The 20,683-nt window shown below is 38.7% G+C and overlaps 1 protein-coding gene across 2 annotated transcripts; it reads right to left on the reverse strand.

Moving 5' to 3' along the window:
- Positions 1-283: 283 nt before the first annotated feature.
- Positions 284-20,296, reverse strand: gmip (GEM interacting protein). Of its 2 annotated transcripts, XM_088437805.1 has the most exons (21): positions 20,119-20,287; positions 18,231-18,321; positions 16,959-17,040; positions 16,101-16,140; positions 15,029-15,154; positions 13,043-13,107; positions 12,861-12,968; positions 12,678-12,758; positions 11,048-11,209; positions 10,848-10,985; positions 10,589-10,779; positions 9,612-9,694; positions 9,469-9,531; positions 9,290-9,370; positions 8,109-8,251; positions 7,859-8,035; positions 6,348-6,485; positions 6,086-6,285; positions 4,251-4,578; positions 3,476-3,578; positions 284-1,746 (listed from the first exon to the last, which is right to left on the reverse strand). In XM_088437805.1, the coding sequence occupies exons 1-21, from the start codon at positions 20,162-20,164 to the stop codon at positions 1,268-1,270; spliced, it is 2,925 nt and encodes a 974-aa protein (XP_088293931.1). In that variant the 5' UTR covers positions 20,165-20,287; the 3' UTR covers positions 284-1,267. The 2 variants fall into 2 exon arrangements, with proteins under 2 accessions (XP_088293931.1, XP_088293932.1); XM_088437806.1 differs by lacking the exon at positions 3,476-3,578 and having other exon boundaries at positions 1,587-1,746; positions 20,119-20,296.
- Positions 20,297-20,683: the final 387 nt, after the last annotated feature.

Raw genomic sequence — 20,683 nt, forward strand, 5'->3', positions numbered from 1 at the left:
AAGACACTTTAGGATGCTTAAAGGGTTCTCGATTGGATTCGAACTTTTGACGCTGTAAACGTCTTTATTTCGCATTAATATGCAATATATCGCAAAAGAAAAATAGGATAAATTGCACGGACAAGTTGAATAAAGGTTGAAAAGTAAGTGTGAAAAAACGGCGTGCAAGAATTCTAACGTTTGGCTTTATAGGTTTGCCATTTTAAGCGGTGGCGAGTGCTGGTGTACGTTGCAGTGAGAACAGCACCACTGTGTGGCAAGAAAGGAGAGGTGCAAGAAGAAAAGCACAAAACGACAACTTGTATTTTGAAAGAAATACGTCAACCAAACATAAAAAAAGCCTCAAGCCCAATTTACGTTATTTGCATTACTGTTTAAAAAAGCCAAAATAAGACAAAAATCCGTTTACATTGTTGGCACCAGGCAAAATTCCCAGTTCATTTAAATAAAAATCATTATTCATAAGGAGACGCCAAAAATGACAAGTTTGTTCAACCATTAAGCATTGCATCGTGAAATTCAGCAGGCGATTTTCAACAGATTGGAACTGTCATTTATTTTGAAATGAAACTAACTTGAAAAAAGTGTTTCAAAATGAGAGAATGAAACCTTTTATGAGGGAGCTGCTCGCAAAAATACTGGTAATGAACAGACATCAAATGTAGAAATAATTAACACGATAACAGGTAATCTTAAAAATAATTAGATGCAAAGGTGTGAATAATCTGATTAAAAATAGTCATTTGACATTCTCTCACTTTCTCCGTATATATAAATATATATACACACACACACAAATTATACATATATATATATATATATATATATATATATATATATATATATATATATATATATATATATATATATATATATATATATACTGTATGTATGTTCGTTATACAAACATACATACACACATACATATGCGTATATAGGGAAAAAAGATTATTTTTGTTGATTTCGAGAAAACCCAGTCAACAACTCCAGACCACAGGATATTCACTCAGAGTAATCTTTTCAACTCATAGTTCAATAATTCGTCTTGGTGAACTTTACTTTGAAAGAAGTGGACAAAATGAGGTCAGAATATTAAGTGTGCACCCTGCTATCAATCCATTTGCATCCCTCTAAAAAGTAGACTAATATACCCCACAAGGTGAGCGCTTATTCCTTTTTCAGGTGAAAACGTGACAATCCAGTGCCGCCCACGTGCCGAGGCATGCAAGTCAACACCGGTGACGAAATTCACGTTCGGTGCTGACGCTCACACAAAAAGTTGCTCCTCCTTGCCTGATTGGCTGCGCCTCAGTTTCAGACCGGACAAAATCTTCTGCGCCGGAGAGGTGAAGTGCTGCTCTGCAGGAAGCGCCCTGGGAGAATGGCACCACGTTCTCCGGTTTGCATCGTTCACGTTAACCCCAGGTGAGGCGGCCGGTTCCAGCCCGAGCATGTACTGCACCACGTCCCGCGGGCTGACGGGCGGAACGTCCTCGGCGGGACCGGCGCCGAGCGCGGCTCGGTCCGGGGAGGAGCTGCGGCTGCTGTCGCCGCTTCCCTGAGGCTCCGCGGAAGGCGGGGCGGGCCGAACGGCGGCGCGGCTCTGTCCGGAAGTTCGGCCTCTCGGGTTGTGATGGCGGTGGTACTTGACGGGCTGCCTGGTGAAGCGGAAGTGCGGCTTGTCCGAGGCGAAGTCCCGCATTGGGTCCTGATCGGTCTTGCCCAGGGCTCCGCTCATAGCCACGACTGGGACACCAGGAGGAGAAAAAAAACATATATTTTTTTTCTTCATAAAGTCAAGCAACATTTACGTTCATGATTTTAGCCCTGATTCACATCAATCAAGTTACAGAAACAGAAAATTGCAGGGGGAAAAAAAAAAGAAGAAAAACACGTCAGACCCAGACGATAGACACAATGCATATAAACAACTTGCTACAATGGAGAAAACAGCTTTCCGCATCCTGAAATTTTCTTGTCTGGTGGATGGTTCTTTATGACCTGCAATGAATTTCTGTTCATAGCTGTGCATTTACAAGCTTGAGTTTTTTGGGATGTTTGACAACATTTGAATTTGAAGGTTTCCAGTTTTTTTTTCTCATGATGTGGATGATTAATTATGAGCTGGAATACGTTTCAGTTCTTCAGTACTTCTATTTACTTTGTAATGTGTTTGAGAGCTTTTAAAGTTCTTTCCAATCTTTGTTTTTCATGGTGTGGATGATGTATTTTCAATTTATTGAATGATTTATTTTCAATTTACACTATTTTTTTTTTTTATTTCAGTAGACAATAGTTTGAATTTAATGACCTCGCAACCTGTTTGAGACCAACTGAATGAGATGTTTATAAACTTTTTGTTAATTTTGTGGATGGTACTTTATGAAGTGTAATACCTTTCGGTTCACATCTGTTTCTCGCTGTACTAGCTTGAATTTCTTGACCTTTTAATTTGTTTGAAATCATTTAACTCTGAGGGTGTTTCCAAACTTTGTAATGATGTGGATGGCGCTGTAATACCTTTCAATTTACAACTAAATACATTATCAATAGCTTGAATTTCTTCACCTCTTACGGTTTTTTAAACTTTTTTGTAATGATGCGGTTGATTCATTATTGAGTGGAATAACTTACGGTTCACAGCTGTGTATTTTCAAGAGGTACTAGCTTGAATTTCCTGACCTCTTAATGAGTTTTCACACCATTTTAATTCAAAGGCGTTTCCAGACTTTATTTTCAATGATGTGGAAGGTGATTTATGAATTGAAATATCTTCCAGTTCAAAGCTCTGCATTTTCAAGAGGGAATATCTTGAATTTGACCTTGCAAAGTAGTTGAGACCATTTGAATATGGAGGCATAGTCAAACTTTGTTTTTAATGATGTGGAAGCTGCTTTAGGACTTGAAATATCTTTCAGTTCAAAGCTGTGCATTTTCAAGAGGTACGACCTAGGATTTCTTGACCTCTTAATAAGCATGAGACCATCTGAATTTGAAGGCATTGTCAAACCTCGTTTTGAATGATATGGATGATGATATGGATTTCCTGATCACATATATATATATATATATATATATATATATATATATATATATATATATATATATATATATATATATATATATATATATATATATATATATATATATATATATATATATATATATATATATATATATATATATATATATATATATATGTACACACACACACACACACTCGATGAACAAAGCCTTGGTAAAGGTGCTCCAAAGAAGAACTGAAAATAAACAGTAACACAGTCAAACAAAAAGAGTGTAGAAGGGAGGAAGGAAGTCTTACTTCACGACAGAAAAATCCCCAAAGTCAGTAAAAAGGAACTAGCGGGTTAGCCGGCAAACCACTGAGCTAGCATCATCTTCAAAATAGACCACAGCACAATAATAATAACGTCTGTAAGCCAACTAACGATTCTAAGGCTCTAGTCCCGCCTACCTGCTCTGTCATTGGCTTCGGGGCCGAGCTGGTCCACTGCCTCATTGGATGACGACTTGTCAGATATATAACCCTCGCTCGACTCTCTCTTCATTCTTTCGCTCTGTTGGAATGACACAAGTTGATTGGCGTGTCTCAAGGGTCTTTGATTCGATTTGCCTCAGATTCTGAGAGCCGAGTGACTGACTGTGCCCGAGAACATAACTTTTTTTTTTTTTTTTTGAAATGGAACATTGACTAGTTGCCCTAAATCCCTGGCAGCTGTCAAACTGCAAATGTCCACAATTTACAAGAATTTTCAGTGTAATAAAAGCCACCAGGTGTCCAAATACTTTTGTCTACATCTCAGCTTTCTGGAGCTTCTTAAAGTGAAACGCCAAGTGAGAGGCAAAAGAAATGGAGGAAAAACAAGACGCAAGCCAAGCAGCGGCTCTCCAGTGAGGTCATCTGGACAAAATAAAGCCGAGGTTCTCAAAGCAACAGCGCTCTTAACTCATTCAATCCCGGAAACATCTTTTTACGTTTTTGCTAAGAGACCAATCATTCAATCCCATTTTTTTCCCAAGTCAAACACTTGAAGGAAGTACCTGGGCTTGAATGTCTGGAGTCGGACTCTCGAATAAATGAATAAATAAATACATAAATAAATAAATACATAAATAAAAATATTACTTTGGCATTGAATGAGTTCATTAGGTCTCAGGCACAGCTAAAAGCGGAGCTTTTCAAAGAAGGAATTTTGACTGAAATCACGTAAAATAACCGTCCAACTTACTTCGAGGGAGTAAGGGCGCTCCCTGGAAGATGTTCCTTGTTCAGTTCTGGAGTCCGAGTCTCCTTCCAGGGGACACGTGCGTCTGGGAGGGGTCTCTGGAAGAGGACCCGTGGGGGCCGGAGGGGCAGTGGGCGTCCCGGTTCTCTGGCGAAGGACGAAGACCTTGTCGTGGTGCGAGATGAGGAAGTCCACCAGTAAGGCCTGGTAGGTGTTTTCCTGCAGGGCCACGGCGGGCTGGTCCGTGCACACCGGAGGGCGAAGGAGAGTCGGACCGAAGACGATGCCCAAATTGTTGGAAGACATTTTGTTCTCGTTGTTTCGGGACACCCTGCGGGGATACCCGAGAAGTAAATTGAAGGCGCGTAAAAACATGCTAATGCAGCCAAAATGTTATTAAAATACAGTAGCAAGTGGAAGTCTAAAGTTAAGTATGAAGTTTGTAGAATAAATAAAAAAATAGGTGTAATATGTATGCTAAGCCAGTAGATGGCAGTGTCTAATTAACCTGAAAATTCGCAGCTTACAATTTCACCTATTTTGTAGTTTTTTGATGGGGGACATAGTTCAAAAACTCACTCTCTCGCTGAGGAGCTTTACTGAGACAAAAGTAGTGCTTAGCCACCCTAGTGCAAAGAAACCGAATGCTTAAGTGAGTTGAGGACCTCCATTTAGACCAAATTAATAGTTCTTATGGTGAATCTGGAGGCAAAGAAACAATTTGAAAGTGAGCTAAGCAGCTTCCTAGTGTTTTATGAGCATCTCGTGACAACTTTATGCCAAGGAACTATGTTGAGGTGAATTAAGGAGGTTAATTTGGACACAATGAGTCCTTTGCTGTCATATGGTGGCATCTGGGTAAATATAAACTATGTTGTGCGAAGGAACTCCTTTTAGACAAAATCAGTGCCTTGCTAGAATCGTGTGGCATTGCAATATCAATGACCTTTGTTGGAGTGAGTTGAGGAGCTTCTATTAGGCAAAGGCAGTGCTTTCCCAGCATCTTGCGCCATTTCCGATGTTAAAGTGAGTTGAAAAGCTTTACTAAGACAAACGTAGTGCTTTGTCACCGTCTTGTGGTGACCATGGAGCCATGAAACCATTTTGAAGTAAGTAAAGGAGCTAATTTCAGACAAAAGTAGAACCTTCCCAGCATTTTGTGGCATCTGGGTTGAAAGGAACTATGTTGAAGGGAGTTGAGGAGCTTTATTTTAACAAAGTTAGTGCTTAGTTTCTCTTTTGTGGCATCTTGGAGCCAAGAAACTATTTTCAAGTGAGTAAATGATCTGTTTTCAGCCTAAAGTAGAGTTTTGCATGCGTGTTGTGGCAGTTCAAAGGAACTACATTGAAGTGAGTTGAGAAGCTTTATTTTGACAAAGGGCGTGCTTAGTCACCTTCTTAGAGCCAAGAAACTATTTTGAAGTAAATAAATGATCTGAGTTTAGACTAAAGTAGAACTTTGCGAGCATGTTGTAAAGCAAAGGGACTATGTTGAAATGAGTTGAGGCGCTTTATTTAGACAAAAGTAGAGCTTAGCCTCTGCCTTGTTTCATCTTGGAGCCGAGATAATACAGATTTTGAGAATTGATGAGCTCTATTTAGACAAAATTATTACTTTGCTAACATGTGGTGGCTGCTAGCAAACTATGTTGAAGTGAGGCAAGGAGCTTCTTTTAGACAAAATTAGTGCTTTGCCGCATCTTGTTGCAGTTTGGTGCCAAGGAACTATGCTGTCTATCTAGCTGTCAATGGTAGTGAATGAGGTAATGTTGGAAGTCACAACTTGAAACAAAAATAGAAAAAAGTAGCTGGTGGCAGCGTAGTTTTTTCCAACTCACTTATGCAGATGGAGTATGAGGTGCTGCAAAGTGTTATAACGGCAGACGGGGAGCTTTTGCAGTAGCTGCTGCAGGTTCCCAACAAGGTCCACAAAGTCGTTAGTGTCTTGCGTGGATTCCCAGTCGCCCACGTGCTGGATGCTCCTCCCCGCCGCGATGAACTCGTTGTAGAGTTCGAATGTCAGCAGCGGCTCCGGAAGCTGATTGGCAAAACCAGAAAGGTAATGGCAAAGAATTCTAGAAATTCTATCGGGTGACGTACCGCCTTGAAGAAGTGCTTGAGGATGCAGGTGACGTCATGTGGGGACACCTCGGAGAGGTCCACGTCCCCTTTGAGCTCCTCCAAGGCCTGGCACAGCTTCTGGACTCGAGGCTTGGACCCGCTCACTCGATACACCCCCTTAGTTCATAAATAAATGATATTGATGACATCTCCCATTTAGATGATATTATGAAAAATGGACTTTTATTCTTCTATCATGCTACAAAAAGTTCCTAGAATAATAAAGTAACAAAGTTATACTTATTAAGCCATTTCCACTTTATTCTATTCTATTCTATGCTATTCTATTGTATTCTATTCTGAGTATATGTAATGTCATTTGCAATCAACAGCAAGCAGAGGCGTAGCTAGAAACTTTTCTATAGGGTGGCTAGAAGATCAAAGTTTCATGAAATAAAATATTTTTTGGATACATTTAAATATAAATATGCGTTTATTGGAATAACTGACAGGTATAAATGGAAAATGGGGTGGAAAAGAAAAATCATAGATATCACAATGTTCCCCTAAATGTAAGGACGATTTTCCACCACCTTGTAGCTCCGCCCCCTGAGAGAAAGTAGCAAAATGTGTTTTTAAAAGCATCTTGTAAGTAAATTGTTTTTTTAAGCAAATTATTACAATTTTCATACTGAGAATGGCTAAATTAGTAATCACTTTAACCATTCCTGTTATGTTGTGGTTCAAAGTGACCATTTGAAAGTACAAGTAAATGTTGAATGTAGGTTTTCATTACAAAGCGTCTGCTTGTCTAATATAAATAATAAACATTTTTGGAACCTTTTTTGATAAATAAACGAAATTCGGGTCAAAATGACCCAAGAATAATATTGCTATTTCTTAAGGGGGAATAGAAAGCAATTTCAAGATTTGTTAGTTAGCAACACACAAAAATCTCTGAATTATTTGGATGATTACGCATGAGCCCGGGTCAAAATGACCCAAGGTGTTATTACTATGCCAGAGAAACCAATTGTAACACACGGGTATAACTTAAGTATTGCCTTTGTTACTTTGTGAGTGGGTTTACGATTACAGTTTTTGACGTTTTGGATAAATTAACACACTTCCGGGTCATATTGACCCACAGATATTATTTATTTTATTGAAAAATGAATATACATCACTGGTTAAAACAAAGTATTGGATTTCACACATTTCTGAAATTCCCCCTGGGTCAAAGAGACCCAGACACATAATTTCTGTTCCTTACAATCAAATGAATGATGAATATGTAGATTAAGATTTGAGACACTGTTGCGTCCATTTTGTCTCAGCAGGACAGCAAAAAGCATTACATCCCACCCAAACACATGAGACAACATTGGAAAGGGAATGATATCTTCTACTGAGGCCACTGGAACTTAGTGGGGTGGATCAAAAGATAAAGACCAAAAACTAATGTCCATTACAGAGGACACAAATGAATAGGCTAAATCTCAGGAATTCCCAGGTGTGTATAATTTAACAAAAAAAAAAAGAAAAGATACCTGCAAGGATAGTGCACGATTCTCGATCTCGGCTGTGCAGCGTCGTACCACGAATGGGACGTCGTTCGGCGTGTCCCGCAGTAACAAAGACAGGGGGACGCCAAACACCGTCCCCTTGTTGTTGTCGCACTCCATCTGACATACTTCCATGCACTTCCTGTGCAAACCCAGGCCGCACTGAGGGAGGCAAAATTGTATTGGAAAAAACACCAGCAGGATTCTTTGAAAAAGACGTTGGAGGGGCGCGCACCTCCACGCATTCCACGCCGTTGACGTAAATGTAGTTGTCGCACTGCTTGCATTTCACCATCTTGCTCTTCAGTTTTCTCAGCCGGTGAGTTAGGGCCGCCCGGGACGGGGTGCGAACTTTGACATGCTGGCCGTCGAGGCATTCTGCATAAAAATAAGATAGAAAACTTACTTTAATAATCTATCGATACAATCTTACTGCAGCTGAGAAAATTGCCAAGCGGTTTTGCATCCTAAAAAAGATTTTCAAAGCCTAACTTTTAAGTAGGGCTCCATCAATTAATTAGCCAAAAATAATCAGCCAAAATACATGATATTTGTTAGTCGAGTCAAGCATTCAAAACTTAACAACTTTTAATTTTTACAAGGAATGACTGATAAGATGAGCAATGCAAGGAAGTCGTGCAAAGAATGGGTGAAAAATAAAATGAGAAAATACAGTGAAAAATTGCAAATTTTGCATAAGCGGGTTAAATGACACTCGTTCAATTACTAGGCATACAAACACACATGGCGAGGACTGTTGGAATATTGTTTTTAACTCTTTTAATGCCAACCAATTTCAAGCACTGTGACTGACGATAATGTAATTCTTTATAATGTAATTTCCATTTCAATGATGAAACCGGAGCTGCCTCAATCTTTTCTCTGCCTCCCAACCAAAAAAAAGACATTGGTTGACGTCGATGGCACTCCTTGGTTGGATTCCTGTTGACGTTCTTCTACGTCTATTGTGTTCAAGGTGTTAGGAATGTATTTATTGTTTACCCTCAGCTATTTGGTGCAAAAATAGGGAGAAGGCCGGCCCGTGCATTGTAAAAATCCGCATATAACTGACACTTAGTAAAATGCATGAGGAAGGAAATAAATCTTACAATCTCCCAGTAACCAAAGGGTGACAGGAGAAGACGCTATTGAATGATTTTGAGTTTGAACTGCCATATTACTTGCCACCAGGAGGCAGTATCCACTAGTAAATACAATTAGGCGCGTGACTGTTGTGTTGGTGCATTATTCCAACAACCTGGGTGTGTCTATGTAATGTTGAAATTATGTTGGTGCTGCTTTTATTTCTAAACATGCAGTTACATTCACTCTGTGTTTAGGCATGATGTGGCATATGCGGCTGATAGTCCAAAAATTACGCTATGTTCCTAGAGGCAAAAAAGGGACGAAACAAACCAGATTCAGACGCCACATCACGGTCATCCATGTCATCTGCCAGCAAGTTGTATGTTCTGGGAACTCGCCTGTGAATGTGAGCTGCCATGTTTGCAACAAAAAAGGAAAAGATAACACTCCAGTCATATTTTTTTACGTCATTGCATATAATTTAAGACATTGTTTAAAGGTAGTGTTACCCGGGCTTGAAAGAGATTCCAAACTGCCGCCAACGCTCTCATTGTCGCTGAAAGTGAATCTCCCTAAAAATCGGCAGACACATTATTGACTTGCTAATCAAATGGAGGTGAGAAGATGTTAATTGGTGACTTAGTGGACTCACCAGGTTGTCGGTAGGGGCTGTCATCTGTGTGAGGTGAGGAGTCCTGCAGTGAGCTCAGGGGATTGCTGGTTTTACGCTTATTCCTAAACAACATTTAGTTATTTTACACACATTCATACAAATTTATCAAGAAAAATATTAAGGGAAAAATTCCCTGAAATCTAAATTTTTTGTCAGGTCTGATTTAGAAAGTGGTAGAAGAAAGAAAGACCACGAATAAAAATATATGGTCATAAATGATTCATTCATTCAAAAAAAACGTTTTTTTCTTATGCCTTTGTTGACTTTTTTAAGTGTTTCTTTTGCTAAAAAGTAACAACATAAAATCTGTAAGTTTTTGGACTGATCCGACTTAAAAGGAAGAAAAATAACAAGTAAAACTATGAGCTAAACCTGCAATAGAAAAACCTAAAGTCAAAAATAAAAATCCACAAGAGAGCTTGTTTTTTTTGTGCTTTAGTTCCTTTTTTTAAGTGTTTCTTATGATAAAAAAGAAAAGAAAAAAAACAACATCCTTAAAATCAGTATATTTTTGGACTGATCCGACTTAAAAGTAAGAAAAATAGTAAGGTAAACAAACCTGCAATAGAAAAAGTTATGGTCATAAAGAGAAAAAGCGATAGAGTGAGGTTGTAATAATCTAACTGCGATGGAACGTTGTATTAAAAAGGACAAACATGCTAAAAATGTCACTAAGACATGATCATTTTTTTTAACTTTATGCAGTATTTTGACCATTTTGGGGTCATGTTCTCCCTCATCATTCTCACAGAGTTTTCGCAAAGGGAAGGCACACTCCAGCTGGTGTGACAATGAAAATTTAAACTTTGACATGTTGTCACCATCTGGGTGAAATTTCAGCTCCCTAGTGTCTTCTTTCAATGCTCCCATTTTGATGTAAAAATGCCTCTGATGTAAAGATAGAAGGATTGGACCAAATAATGCACAAGGGTTAAAGTAATAAGCATCTGGCGTACCGTTTCCCTTGAGGCACATACTCCTGGAAGGAGAAGATCTGCAGAGGTGCCTCCTGGCGCCGCCTGCTGCGGACGTACATCAAGTAGGGCTCCCCGGGCTCCAGGGAACGGCACGTCAGCTCCAGGTTGTGATAACCCAAAGGAACCGGCTCGGTCTGCTGCCGCTGGTAGTAGAACATGTTGACAGTGACCTGGCGGACGCACGGAGATGGCGTTAGAGTGAGGACATCTTTCCGTGGACGCGCTAGCTCGCGCTGACCTGCTTGAGGACCGTGTCACCCTGGCAGATGAGCTTGCGGGTGTGAGAGACGATTCTCTCTTTGACCTTGACCAGCTCGTCCTGGTGGAGCTTGGCGTCATGCACGCATTGTCTGTAAAGGAGCTCGGATTCCATCACCTTGAGAAGACAAGAGATTAAAAATGGAGGAAAAGAAAAATAAAATCCAGGATTGCTCTTGCCTTGGACTGAGCTTCATCCTTGGACTTCCTCCTCTTGTCCATAGTTTTGATGCCGCCCGGGTCGTCTACGGTTTTAGCCGTGATAGCTTTAGCCTTCTCCAGCTCGTCGCAGCGCTGGTAGTATTGCTGACGAGACTTTCTTAAAGCCGTCACTGCTTCGTTCTGAAAAAATAGAAAAGCAGACGCAAAAGATGGAAAAAAAAGCCCCGCAATTTCCTAATTGCGTTGAAGATTTTGATGGAGCTTGAGAAGCATCTTGTATAAAGAAAATACAGAAAAATGAGTCCCCTGAGGTTAACACAGTTTGAAATCATTATTTTATTGGTTGATGGAGTTTTAAAAAAATGGATATTTGTCAAAATGAAAATGCCAATCGGTGTATCCCTTATTTCATAAAAGCATAATACGGTAAATTTCGGACTATGAGCTACAGATTCTCTATACATTTTCTTCAAAAAGTAGATCATATTAATCAAATTATTAAAATAGTCATTACCGTATTACTCCGAGTACAAGTTGAGTTTTTTTTCCTCATTTTCAAACCCCATATCTGGAAGGTCGACTTATACCCGCATAATTCAAAACAGACCAATTTTTTCCACACGTGTTTGAGTAACATTAATTCGAATGCGAAATAAGTAAATAACGTCAATTACAAGGATTATATATACCCCTCATTCAATATGGAATGCATACGTTTTAAGGCGTTTGCACAGAACATTGCAAAATTGAACTTTCATCAAGCGTTGCCTAATTGCCTCTTTTGTGTCAACAATGAGGCTTCGTGGATAGTTTCTTTGGCAGACTTTGACGCATTATGAAAAGGAAAAGATGGCTTCACTTGTCTCCTTAAGCCCTTAGACGTGTGATGAACAAGCCGGCATGGATGTGGGCAGTTGGGGGGAGAAACAGCAAAGGGCAACCTTCCATGCTCTGATCTCACAACAGTCGTCACTTGGGTCAAGAACATCCCAAGTAAGATAATTAGCAAATCATCTTCGAAGACCTCCCTGTCAAACAAATTGGATGGGTCCGAAGATGACTACCGGAACGAGGGTGTTTGTGCAAATGATGAGCAGGAAGGAGAGGAGGTCTGAGATTTAAATAGGAGGATCTAGTTGAAGACTTCGAGGGCTTTTAGGTGAATTCACAAAAAAATAAAGCGAAGCAACTTCAAATTGTTTTACTGTCGCAGCATTAATTTCAGGATTCGCATCTATGCATGCGCGCGCATTGCCTCACACATGTGATAACCTCAACAGTATGTCATTCAATATACGATGAAGAAATACGTCTAAAAGTACCATAATTTGGTCATTTTAATAACACACACCATTCTTTTAACTGTACAGCCATGACATGTGTAACCACTAAAGTCAGGGGAAGTCTTGTCCTCGCGTTTTTGTAAAAATTCACTCAAATTGAAGTAAATAAAAGGAATGGGGGATCGACTTATAAGCGAGGTTGACGCACTCTGAGAAATACGGTACTTGAAGGCTGATCGGAGTGTGAGAAAAGTCTGCCATCAAACAATCATAAAATGGCCCAGCAATGTCAATGTCGTGACGCATTGTTGAAATGCTTGCCCGACCGCTGTTGCTAAACCAGGAAGTCGTCCTAATTCAATTACCATCTTCCTCTGCTCCTTCGCCCACTGCTCCTTGAATTCCCGCCGCCACTTATCAATCTCGTTCCTCTTGGCGGCCAAGGCCTTTACGACAGGAGATAGTGGATTAACAACATTGCGTCGGGGTGACCTTCACCAAACAAAACGACGGAGAGCAAAACTCCCATTTGTGCGTGTGAGAGTTACTTGGTAACAGCGGTTTTGCACAAGGTCCGAAGTCTTGCGAGCATTCAAACTATTATTCAGGTCTTGTTCCAGAGCCATGGCGTAGATATACTGCAGTGGCATTGTTTCCTAAGCAAAGGATTGGATTGTTTTTCAGTGGCGCAAGAAAAAAAAAAAAAAAAAAGTTAAATCAAAATGTATACCTGAGATGCCAAACTGGCTTTTGCGGCTTCAGATGCCTTCATGACATTTTTGGCAAATTCTTGTTCTGTTAAAAATAACATATATTGATTAATCGATTGACTTTATTCAACATATAATCGCATCAAGCTATATAGATACATACATAGTGAACATATTTTATCATGTGAGGTTGCATTTGAAATTGTAATGACAAGAAATCCAAATCTCATCTACTCTCCTATGCTAACCAGATCTAAATTTGGCCTCATTGTTGATATGAAATGGGCCACCGCTTGTGTTTGTTTTCCAAACACAGTCGCCGCTTACAAGCTAGCTCCACTCTGCTAATCCTCCCTCGCTAATCCTCTCTGCGTGTGGAGAATCTAGCCAACCCTTGAACTTGACATAAATGCCACATTTGTCACACACAAGCACACATTTAGTACACACACATAAGGCGAACCCGAATTCCTGCCTTTACAAAGGCTAGAAAGCAAAAAAATGTTATATAAAAATCCACCTTTACTGTATTTTGTCTCGTATAAAATAGCTAGATAGCTAGCTTATGAGGTGGAAAGCTACCTTTAATATGTGTTTGTTAGCTTAATGCTAACACAAAATGCAAAACGACCATAAAAATGCTTATGAGTAGTGCGAGTGTTGCTGTGTTGCATCGAGAAAAATTCAAATACTAAGGGTGGCGAAACATGCGTACGGATATAATATAATGAATATCACAGGCATGTATTCTTTATCTGCTGCAAAGAATGACTAATAGTAATGTTGCTTAGCTAGCTAAAGGAACTTTACTGAAAGCTTACTTTGCTATGTAATACTTACCTATGAGTTTTTCAAGATTTGAGCCACCGTTCAGCGGAATTTTTGGCATGTACAATTTATTGCCTGCGAAGAATATCTAATACGAATGCCGTTAGGCTAACTAAATACGACACTACTGAAAATTACTGAAAAATTACTTTTATAAGGTATGAGCCGTTGTTCAGCTGATTTTTTTTTTTTGCTTGGAATTGCATACATTTGAGATTCAACTGCTATCAGATAATTTGACAAAAATTGCATGTATTCTTTATTCTGTAAAGAATATCTATTTGTGGTTTTATTCGTGTTTATATGAACATCACAAGAAATATTGTACAATAGTTTTACAAATTTATTTTACAATCTATATTGAATATATTAAACATTACAAACATGAATGTCGCTTACCTAACTAATTACTACACTCAACTGAAAGCTTACTTATATTGTACTATATTATCTCGAGATGTACTAGAATGCTTTCAGATGAAGCCATAAATTTTATTTTGCATTGACGTACAAGCAAACATTTGAGATACAAGCGCGGGCAGATAATATGACAGAAATCACAGATATGTATTCTCTATCCTCTGTGAAGAATAACTTTTAGTGATGTGGCTTAGCTTGGTGATAAGTTTGTAAAATTTTTTTATGACCGATAGAAGAAGAAATAATTTTACAAATACATTTTAGCTATTGAGAATACGAATGTCGCTTAGCTAACTCAATATAACACTCTACTGAAAGCTAACTAATATTATAGTATGTTATATGTTGTAACAAGAGGTGTTTTGAGATGCAAGTGAACAAACCTATGAGCTTTTCAAGATAGAAGCTGTCAATCGGCTGATTTTTTTCTGTTTGACTTGCAAGCAAACATTTGAGATATGAGTGATGGCAGAAAATATGACAAAAATCACAGGCATGTGTTCTTTATCCTGTGAAGATTAAATATTAGTGTAGTGACTTAGTGAGGAGCTGTGATTTGTTCATTTTTTTAATGAACAATACAACAAGAAATATTGTAAAATTGTTTTAATACATTTGATGCTCTTTAAAAAATAATTTTTACATAGTTTACCGACGGGTTTAACAACATTCCTTGACATATTGAGTGCCTCTGAACTAAAAATTAAACATGCAGGTGTCCCGAAATAATTGTCAATATAAGTTTTCGTTTCACTCACCCAAGCTGAGCTTCTTCTCCATCCAGGCCAGGAGGTCTTTGGCGTAGCGGCACCACATCTTAGCATAGTGCAGGGCCGTCTCCACGCCGTCCTCGCTGCGACACAGCGCCAGGTCGGCCTCGTGCGCTGGGAACGAGTACATCAACATTGTGGCGGCGCTCGAAAAAAAAAAACGGCCCTTTTTTCTTTTGTATCAGTGAAGCTCGGATGACCTCCACTCAGAGAAGCAATTCATCATATCCAGAAGGTGTCGCTATGCTGTTCACTTAGTAGCCCCAGAAAAAAGCACTTTCCAGGAGGTAGATAAAATGAAGAGGCGTTGTTGAAAATAGGCTGAGAAGGTGTCGACACCCCTCACCCTCCCCACCACTTCTTGTGGTTCTTCCTCAGCAACTCCAACAACGAAGAAGACAATCACACGGCCTCCCACCTTCAAACGCGCCACTTAGCGGTCCCAAAAAATGCTCACTTTGCCCTAGTCTCATTTAGAAATGAAAATCCAAGTAGAGGTGGAGGATTAGTTGGAGTGACGAGCTTTCCATGTTGGCCACCTGCCCAGTAACACTTTGCTCAGGGTGTTAACAGGGACCCGTGGCTGAATATGCCCAGCCAATAGGAGCAGGGAACACGCACGCAAGATTGCCAGACACAAAAATAGTTAAAAAAAATCCTGCTTGAAAGGGGAGAAAAGTAGTGGATGTTAAGACGGCGCCAGATGTTGACCACAAAAAAGAAAGCCAGCAGCGCGCCGTGGTTTTGGAGATAAATATCATCACGCTGACCTGCGTCCCCTGCAGCCAAAATTGAGTCATTGCTTTTCTTGGCTTTTCCGCTTGTGTTTGCAGCCAGCAGACATGCGAGCGGGGGAGAAAGATGGCAGCTGCCCTTTGCTTAATCTGGATCCTAATCTTGTTACTGCGCGGCAATTACAACTCAAGGCTGCCACTGTGTGACAACAAACTAAGTGGGACGACACGATGGGAGAATATTTGGGGGAATGTTGTTATATTGAGCAGACTAATGTGAAAACAACTTCCCATAGCAATTGCAATAAATAAAAATGGAGTCTCACCTGATGGGTTCCCATCACTTTCAGTAGTTACACAGCGTTCCTAAGAAAATCCAAATTAATTCTACATTAATGCATGTATGTAATTGTAATTGTATATATAGAGGGTTAAAAAAATACACACACACACATATATATATATATATATAATATATATATATATATATATATATATATATATATATATATATATATATATATATATATATATATATATATATATATATATATACATTGTCATTATCAAATATATAAATTTTATAACATTTTCATTTTTCAATAAAATGTATAATGAAATATTTTCTCTTTATAGTTTATTTATCAATTTATGTTGTGTATTGTTTAGTGAAGAAAAACAACAAAAACATCCAAACAACAATAAAGTAATATTACACATGAGATTGTTGCTCTGCTATTCACTTCCCTTTTTGAAACTGATTTGGTCATTGTCTTCCCAAGGTAAAAACCATTGTCCAATGTCTTATTTTGATATACATATATACATATATGTTATATATAATATATATGTTAGTGTGTCAAGCATTTAATATGCTCATGATTGATTATTTTTTTCGGATTGATTTATACATGGCAATTAATGAGTTATCTTATTCTCTGTGAGCCCAAACTTTCACTTCAAACTTTCATGCTTTAGAAAACAATGTGTAAATATCCGGACTGGACATTTTAAGTCATTTATCTTGGTGTAAATACATATATTGAACGGCAAAAAAATAACACCAGTAAAGCCTGTCAGCCACCCAAAATAAAGTTTTACTACTTTGCCATCTTGACCGGAATTCCATTAATTTTTCAGCGCTAATTTTGAGTACATTTTTAAGTACAGAATGGAGCTCTTACAGATGGTTCGTGCTGCTCCGCAAGTTCAGTTCTCTCTCCAGTGAGGCACTCCAAAGTGTCGGACAGCAGATCATCCTTGTCACTGAACAAAATTAAAATATACATTCATGTTTATACAAGTAGAAGACTGAATAAAACATTAAAAAAAATAATATATTGTAGCTCAACAAAGTGCTTATTTTAGCAGCTTTTCTTTGCCTTACTAAAATGCTGAGTCACATCAGGTTCTACAGACAATAATTACATTTAGAAAACTGTCTCCAACAACTGCATCATACTTGCTGAGGGTAGTCATTAAATCTATTTTGAAGAAATCTTTAATTTGACACACTCCATTGGCAGAACACATAGGTGGAACAATTTCTTCTGATCTCACGGATTTTGTGTTACAGCTAAAAAAGTGGGACTATAAAAGAAAAGTTTTACTCCCCCACTGTACAACCTACTATCTGTACAACTCAACAAACAAAAAAAAAGTGGTTGCAAAAGTGTGCACACCCATTTAAGAGCAGTGTTTGGAATTAATCATATTCGAACTCTGTCTGGGTGAAATTTCAGCTCCTGAGTGTCTTTTTACAATGGTTTTCCTTTGATGTAAAATGACTTTGATATAAAGATCACAACATGATCGCAGAATGGTTAAACTGAATTTATTCTGGAAAATGTCCACATCACAGTTTATAAAAGGGTGTGTACACTTGCGCAACCACATTATCTCGGTTGTTTGCCCTCTGTAAAAATGTGAAAAATTAATTAGTCATCCAATTAATTAAAGAAAAATATTAACTTTTTGGCAAAATAAGTAGACTATCTTCAGAAAGTACTTTCCACAAATCATCTGCATTTCACATTGAACTTATAGTTTTTGTTGGAGGGCCGTTATGACTATTAAGTAAAAAAAAAAAAAAAAATTGAGCATGATCGTCACACATTTACACATTTTAAAATTAGAAGCTGCTCAAAACTTCAAAATGGGTATGTATAGCAAAAATAAATAAATAAATAAATAAAAATAAAAGTTGAAGAAACTCATAAAAGTCATAATTAGTTTTTCGCAGGCCACATAAAATGATGTCTCGGGCCGGATCTGGCCCCCGGGCCTTGACTTTGACATCTGCGCTTTGCTTTGTTAAGGTAACAGGTTACATTACTGATGGAGGAATGAATTGTGCTGTGTTTGTTTTTTCATATCACAAAAAATAGAATTTAAACAAGGGTGTGTAGACTTTTTCTAGCCACTGCACTTACTGGAAATGAAAAACTAGCACTTACATGGGGATAAAGGATAACTCTAGGTTGTCAAAATCTCGGAAGATCTCGCTGTATCGCTTGGTTTCGCTTTTCTGTGGCGCTTTGGGGACATCTGAAATGGAAAAAATAAAAAAAAAAAAAAAAAAAAAAGGTTGTTTTTCATCTTCCGTTAGGTGTGAGATGACGCATTTGGTAAATCGAGACAAAACGACTTCCTTCTAAAGAGCAGAAATGTGCTCACTTCAGCGCAATTATTGCAGGGAAATAAAGAGCTCTAAAACCAACCAAGAGTTCGTCAAATCATAACCATCACATGAAAAGTTTTATTTGAAGAGGGGAAAACATGACATGAACTAAGTAAATATGATTTCACCTGATGGTTTTAACATTTAACTGGCGCGTCGAACGAAGACGAGACGCACGTCGCGGCGTTGGCCAACCGCATCCTGTTTGCAGTTGGTGCCCTCACACAGTTCTGCATTTGCAAACTTTATCAGGCCGGCTCACCTCAGATTGCGCAATCTCGCCCCGACTGGGTTAATGCATTTAACTCATTCCCTGCCAACCCTTTGGCTCTTTTGGTTTATGGTCCTTAAAGGAAGTAAATGAGCTCATATCTGTGTCGCGTAAAAGAGTTGTGCGAATTTGACATTTTAAAGTAAGGGTAAGAATTTAAGATGGGCAAACCAACTGTTCTGTTAGTGTAATTTTTTGGGGGGCCCATTTTCCATGTAATTAATGTTGTTCAGTGCTTTTGCGCGATACAATAAGCATCACTCAAAAAAGTGAATACATTAATTTACATAAAATAAACAATCATTTGCAAAGCTTTTATTGTAGTATTTAATAATCATTTTTCATGTCCCATTAATAACTTGAAAAAAAGCCATTTTGCCACTTGCTGTACAATGAAAATGACATCACATGTGCTTCGGTAACGGGTCAACCAATCATGGCTCGGTTTGTGAAATGTTCAACAGGCGAGCCGTCATTGGTAGTTACCTCATTTTTGAGCGCAGGTGATGTCAATGTCAGTTGACAGCAAGTAGAAAAGCGCACTTTGAAAGGTAATAATTGTTGACGACAAATAGCTTTCTCATGAAATTAATTATACACAAAATACAAATATTTTACTACCAAAAGGCTGAATAAGTGGAATATTGCTTTAAAAACCTTGCTCAGTAGGGCCCGGATTATTTTTGTACGACTGAAACCGGCCCACAAATTGACAAAACGCTTAAAATCGATGCCTAATCAAATGTATTGGGTCAAAATAATAAGAATAAAACCCTAAAACATCTTCCCAAAACACTAAAACATTCATTACATGGAAAAAGGGTTAAAAAAATCACATGAGCAAAACTTAAAATAATTTGTTGAATTGCTCAAATTAAAATCTAAAACTTAAAATTAAAACTTTCAACCTCAATATTGTAACAACAAAACCCTAAAAAAATCACCCCAAAATGCTGATGTTCATTATATGGAAAATGGGAGTTAAAAACCCCCCCCACAAAATTTAATAAAGTAATTAGACAAAATAAAAACCTTTTACTGTGAAATTAGTGGACTATCCTTTTAAATAAATATATTACTCCATTTTCTAATTTGGATTGGCGATCGGTTATCATTTCTACTTGAAATTGCTGATCGGCTCTAAAACCATGTAAAAACAGCCAAAACATTTAGACCACAACGGCTAAGATCCCCCTAATAGCCAAATGATTTGAATTAGAATAACAGCATGAACTCAGCCAAAAATGATTTTCAGGAAGTCAGTCCAACTTTGACAAAGAGGATGTTGTCAAGAGCGGCATAAAGAGCAAAAAAAAACAAACAAAATAAGACTCCACATGGCTAAAAATCCTCCATCAACTTCAAATGAGAACAAAATCACTTTTCCGCTCACCTGCGGCCTGGCAGCAGTCCTGCCCCGTATCTTGATCCTGTTCCATCTTCTCCACCTGCAGCAGGTTGACCCCAAGCCTCAACGCTCGGCACAGATCACATGACCCCGACGGTCACGCCACACGGGGTGGAGAGGCTTGCCGAAAGGGATCTCCGGCTCGCCGGTTCTGGACGGCTGCTGACTGCATCTTCGCCTGGTTGCGAAGGCGAAGCGGGCCTGCTGGTGTAATAGGAAGAGGAAGTGCAGCTAGAGGCCACGCCTACGCTAAGCGCTTATGTTGGAGATTAGATGAGGCAAAGTATGACATTTACCAATCAGTTAGTATGCAAATTCAAGTTTTATTGTCCTTTCTGCGCATCAACCAGCTGAGCGTATTTTGAAACATTCTAAATGCATGCAGTTAAAGGTTGGTCAATTGAGTGTCTCATGAAAACATAAATACGTCTATAACCGTCAACGGCAGTGAATGAGTGGGCCTACTGATTGTAGGATGGCAAAGCGGGCCAGATTGAAAGTTCTGCAAGGATGAGGACAATTCATGCCCGCATTATCTATGAAGAGAAAA

The sequence above is a fragment of the Hippichthys cyanospilos genome, chromosome 16 (genome assembly GCF_059441005.1).
Source record: "Hippichthys cyanospilos isolate Australia breed blue-spotted pipefish chromosome 16, RoL_Hcya_1.0, whole genome shotgun sequence".
NCBI classification, from domain to species: domain Eukaryota; kingdom Metazoa; phylum Chordata; class Actinopteri; order Syngnathiformes; family Syngnathidae; genus Hippichthys; species Hippichthys cyanospilos.

Coding starts and splice junctions, on each gene's coding strand:
- gmip (XM_088437805.1), bottom strand. CDS start 20,164: ATGGAACAGGATCAAGATACGGGGCAGGACTGCTGCCAGGCCGCAG. Junction 12,759..12,860: donor TGCAAAACCGCTGTTACCAA/GTAACTCTCACA, acceptor CCTGTCGTAAAG/GCCTTGGCCGCCAAGAGGAA. Junction 10,780..10,847: donor GTGACACGGTCCTCAAGCAG/GTCAGCGCGAGC, acceptor TGCGTCCGCCAG/GTCACTGTCAACATGTTCTA.